General features: G+C 45.3%; 1 protein-coding gene across 1 annotated transcript; it reads right to left on the bottom strand.

Moving 5' to 3' along the window:
- Positions 1–6: 6 nt before the first annotated feature.
- On the bottom strand, positions 7–5,481 carry LOC101851472 (the record flags this gene model as incomplete). The annotated part of the gene is given in 3 exon segments (XM_005113488.2): positions 7–3,764; positions 4,175–4,344; positions 5,340–5,481. Coding segments are annotated over 2 exon segments (3,831 nt in total). The 3' UTR covers positions 7–102.
- Positions 5,482–5,704: the final 223 nt, after the last annotated feature.

Genomic DNA, 5,704 nt, shown 5'->3' with positions numbered 1-5,704 from the left:
TAGCTGACATCATTTGCGAACGGTCCCTAAGACAACCACTGTTCTCCTCAACAATGAGGCCGTCTCGGACAATTTCAACTGTATAATCTGCCAGACATTACATTATCCGTGCGGTAGATCTTGTATGACAATCTGCATGGTGCCAACTCCTTCCTGCTGGGCAAACTTTTTCACCAGCTCCATGATGCCCTCCTGGGACTCGCCAGGCAGGACATACACTTCCTGGATCTGCTCGGCACCATCTGATGACACTTGGAACACCTGACCACTTCCTGTGGAAGGTGACCTTGAACTCAGTATTTCCGCTCTGCTCATCTTCACCTGCTCATCAGAAGCTAAACCAGAGTTTTCCAAACGGTCTACTTCTGTTGGTGTAGTAGTAGTGTAAACAATTTCCTGAAGCACACTAGGGTCTGATGTTCGAATCTGAACACACGAAGGAAGAACAAGAGATGCTACGCCTGCTCCAACCTCTTGTGAACTCTGACTCTGATGTTCTGCATTATCCAACACCGTGACCTCTTGCAACCTCTGGCAATCCGCATTATCCGGCACAGACTGTGGACAGAGTGCTTCGGTTTCTCTTGCAGCACTAAGAGTGCTTGACTCCTCCGCAGCACCAGCCTCAAAAAGCAAACTCTCCGAAGTAGCTGACACTTCTGTGGACCCACTTTGACTCTGAGGCTTATGCGGAACCCCACCGGTGGGAGCAGCTGTGTCTGGAGATGAGCATTTACCCAAAAGAAGGTGAGCCTGAGCCACAGCGAGGGAATCGAACACAGAGTCACAACCGCTGCAGATGAAGTAGTCACTCTCCACGATATCAGACTGAGGAAGTTCTTGACCAGACACTGCTGCGTTGTCTGCCATGGACGCTGGGCCGGCATTTTGCTGCTGGACAAAGTCGATCACCACATCCGTAGAGGACAACTTAGACGACGCAGAGTCAGTAAAAAATAAACCATCTGTAGCCCCAGCTAGGGTCGGTGGAGTTAAGTTAGAGGAAAGTCCTTCTACCACATTGCGATCAGTGCCTGAAGGTTGTAAGGGAAGCACAACTTTGCTAGAAACTGTAGCTTCTTCAAAATTGCTCTCTACAAGTACTTCATTCAGCTGAGGTAAAATTGCTCTATTCTGTTGAGGTAAAATTACTTCATTCTGTTGAGGTATAAGAACTTCAGTCTGTTCTGTAACACTACCACTCTGTTGAGGTAAAATTACTCTCTGCTGAGGTAAAATAACTTCTCTCTGTTGAGGTAAAATTACTTCATTCTGTTGAGATAAAATTACTTCTCTCTGTTGAGGTAAAATTACTTCATTCTGTTGAGGTAAAATTACTTGGCTGTGCTGTGGTGCCGACGCTTCCCTCTGTTGAAGTAAAAGTTCTCCACTGTCTCTGGGCACAATTACTTCATTCAGTTGAGATGGACAAGGATTTTCTTTAGCTGAACCAAACATTAACTCTCTCTGTAGTGTGCAAGCTGTCAAAGAATTTTCAACATAAACATGATTGATACTTTGTAGACTGGCCCCGCATTCAGACATCGTGCTGTCTGAACCTAAATTGGTCTGACTGGAAATCAAGAGTTCTCTAAAGCGGCATCGTTTCTGGTGTTGCCTCAGCGAAGACTTTGCCCCGAAAGCTTTCTGGCAGCTGCCACACACGTTTCTGCTCACCCCTGTGTGGAGGACTCTGTGTTCAGCCAGCGAGGAATTGAACCTGAAACTCTTAGCGCAAAACTCACAGGAAAATGGTCGAGCACTAGAGTGAGCGTAGACTTTGTGTCGTGAAAGCATACTCCTGTAGGCAAATCGTTTGTCGCACTGCGGGCAGGCGTATGGCTTCTCTCCCGTGTGTTTGTTCATGTGGTCCACAAAGTTGGTCTTGTTGTTGTACCCTGCGTGGCACTTGCTGCAAATGTACGCGTACTGCCGTTGCGTCTTGTGCTTGTGGGTCTCCTCATGTCGACGCAGCGCATGAGCCTCGAAAAATCGAAAGCCGCAGATCTTACACACGTGATGCTTCTCTCCTGTGTGTCGCTTTGCATGGCTCCGGAGGTAGCGCGGGTGGTTGAAGCGTTTTCCGCACTGCCAGCACGTACACGCCTGAGATTTTGTGTGAAGAGCTGATATGTGAATGTTTAAGTACGCCTCGGAGCGGAACTGTTTGTGGCAGAAGCGACACGAGAACTCCTGCGGCCCATGTCCCGCTCGGTGAGCAACCATCTCAAAGTGGGACTGAGCCACCAGGCCACACAGCCGACAGGTTAAGCCAGGTGTTTGGTCAGGGGTCATGTGACACGAGCTCAGGTGATAATCCAACTGGGCTTGGACGAGGAATGCCCTCCGACACTGAGGACAGGCCACAGAGTCCTCTGTTGTCTGAGGCAACGTCCTATTGTCCTGATTGTCCTCCACATCAGCATCCTTCTGTACGTCTGTCATTGCACACTGCCTCTCTCCAGACTCATTACTCTGGACAAGTCTGTCTTTTGGAAAGTGGGGACTGGCAAATGGTACTTGACATAATTTAGAGTTTTTTGTTGTAGCCACATCATATAAGTCAGACATTTTTGTTGTAGGGAGAAGACCAGTCTTCTCACAATCAGTTCCTATTTGCAGACTCTTAGCTCTCTCAGCAGAGGCCAGTGTTGAACAAACCAACGAGCCACAAGTGCAGACCTGAGCCGACTCAACAAGAGTGCCCTTCTCACCATCTTTTTCCCAAACTGCTGAATCTGTCAGCTCACTACGTGCCAATATATTGGTCTGATGACTCAAAACCTTTCCCCTCTTGCCGGGTCGTAAAGACTTATCTAACGTTACCACCTTGGGGAAATAGGGCATACTCTTGCTTACAACATTCCCATCCACTGAAGAATTCTCACACAAATTGTTCAAGCTTTGTTGAGCTCCCTCAGAAATAGTCACTTTCTTGTTCCCAATGGTGTGGATAGATTTCCTTGACCTCTTGGAGGATATCTGGACCTGGTCATTGCTTGTTGTTGAAAACTTGGGCTGCATTTGTGTCAACTTTGTAGAAGTACTGCTATACACACTAGCAGAATCAGATGATTTTTTCACCATTGGATCAAAAGCATCGCAAAGAGCTGAAGCACAACTGCTTGTCAACAACACCTTTTTTCTACGTGACAATGTCTTGGAAGTCTGCCTCCTAGCACCCCTTACAACACTTTCGCCATGAGCTGTTTTCCCTTTCCAATTTTGACTGCTTTTGCTTTTACCTCGTGTCAACGTCAACTTCCCAGAATTAACAGCAGAAAAATCCAGTTTAACGCCGCGAGTTGCATAACGTTTGAGCGAACTATCTGATGAGTCTAACCCTTGCTCTGTCAATATTTCATCCACCTCCTCCTCCTCTCCTCGTTTGTGACCTTCTCCAGTACAAACACCAGAAGGAGAAGTCCTGGGGGACCCAGCAACATCTGCAGACCTTTCCACATCCGCACCAGCAGTACCTCCAGTGCTGTCTCTTTTGACCTCTGAACTCTCTGCCTCATCAGAACTGCCAGTTGAACATTTTCCTAGTGAGTCTCTGAGCTCCAATGATGAGGTACACAAAGCTTTAGTTGACGAGGCTTGGACACATGGGTTATGACTCTCTAATGTCTCGGTGACTCCTGACGTAACTGCGACTCCTATGTCAAGATGACTCTGACTCTTCTCTGTAACTTTCTCTGTGTCTTCTGCTTTCTCAATTTCACACTTTTCTCCTTCACCTCGATCAGCTGGGAAGTGAGCATCTGTAAGAGGAAAAGAAGAGGAAAATGGGGAGGGGGGGGGGGAGTTGTTTGAATGAAAGTGTAAGATGAGAATAGTTATAAAATCAGTATGTGTGTCGTGGTCCTCATCTGGATGACCTGGCCTCACAGGCACAAGTTTGAGTTCAAATAAAAGTTTTACAGTACTTACAACACAAATAGGTCATATAAGTGCTGAAGATCAGAGGTGTTACTAAAAAATAACATACAACATGTGGCGTAGAACACATACAAAATTAAAAAATGGAAAATGTAGAGAGAAAAGTTTCAATAAGGCTGGGTGCACAGCAATGGAAAGAATTGCTTTCAGAGAAGTTATCAATACCATCATGAAAGTTACACTCTGAGGGAAAAATACTACGGCCCACAGTAGAAGTCTAGAAGTCAGTTACCTGTCGATGCAAGTCTGTCTTCCAGCTGACTATGGACAGTTGACAAGTCATCACTCAAACAAACTGTTTCATCTTCCTGCGTGATGACCTCAAAACTTTCTGCACCTTTGGCTGATTTCTTCTTCATCTCTGCTCCAACAATCTTTATTTCTCGTGACCGATGTGGCATGCTGAAATCAAGTGAATTTTTTTTCAAAGTTTTTTTATAAAGTAAAAAAAGAAGGTTCTGAATATCTTAAGGGCTATTTCAAGGAGGACAGGAAGTTAAAGACCTTGGCAGCTTGCGTGTAAAAGAGAGTTTAGCAAATAAAAGCAAGCAAACTGTCCTGATCACAAACACCACAACTCGCTGCAAATAGCGGCACCTTTCCCTTTTTTCAATAAAATAATAACAGCAAGCTCTATGTGCTTCACAATCTATACTATTACCCCAGCAGACCTGAGAGCATTCTGAAACAACCTCAACTTCCTGGAAAGCATACAGTGCAAGCGGCCATTTATAGGTACTAAAACACTAACATACTGACAAGATCTTTTGCTGTCTATGGCCGGGTACCCATTCCCACCTAGGTGAAGTGAGCAAAATTTGTGTAAAGTGCCTTTCCCAAGGACACAACGTCAGGCCCGCGGCTCGAACCCCCAAACTTGCAACCTCACCATTACAAGTCCGGTAGCCTAACCACTAGGCCACCGACGCCACATAAAACAGTGTGTTTATCTGCATAAACATATGGTTAGTCGAATAAATCTTCTTATGGCTTCCCTTGTGACCTTCAAACGCAATTCTTTTTCAGAACAATTTTCCACTAACAGAGCACTTGTGGTCTGCTGGGCCAGTGTCAATGTCAGGATTAGACTGTCTTGATTTTGTCTCTTCTCTGGCTACTTCTGCTTTACAAAAATTTTTTTTCTTTTTTTTTTTTTAAACCTCGCCCTTACTGCCACAGGTCAAAGCTTTATGGCACTGTGATTACTCTAGACAGAGGGTTACCCACTCATCCACATCATTCTATAACAACATCTTACTTTAGTTTTAGCTTTAGTAAGGTTTTACAGCGCTTGCAACTGCATAAGGTCATATGAGCGCCATGATAATATCTTCATAAATGAAAAAACAACCATTTTATTTTAGATGGTCCAAAACAAGTGTCTCTGACCCCCTCACCTCTGAGGGCTGCACACTTTGAGGTGAGCCACAAACGTCTCTCTCTGCGACCAGATGTGTTCGCACAACGGACAATGGAAGTGGAAGGTCGACGCGCTGGACACACCCTCACATGGGCTGGCACACACAAGGATAAAGTACTCTGACAAGATGAGACACATGAGATAAGATGAGATGAGTTGACACGAAATGACATGAGATAAGATCAGATAAGATAACAATTTATCTATCTCCATAAAGAAATTGCTGTGGCATGGTAAATTCATTTTCACACATGTACTTCTCAATACACACATTCTCTCTCTCTCTCTCTCTCTCTCTCTCTCTCTCTCTCTCTCTCTCTCTCTCTCTCTCTCTCTCTCCCC

This window comes from Aplysia californica, unplaced genomic scaffold, assembly GCF_000002075.1.
Source record: "Aplysia californica isolate F4 #8 unplaced genomic scaffold, AplCal3.0 scaffold02744, whole genome shotgun sequence".
In the NCBI taxonomy this organism is placed as follows: Eukaryota; Metazoa; Mollusca; class Gastropoda; order Aplysiida; family Aplysiidae; genus Aplysia; species Aplysia californica.
This window is presented reverse-complemented; position numbering and strand designations above follow the sequence as displayed.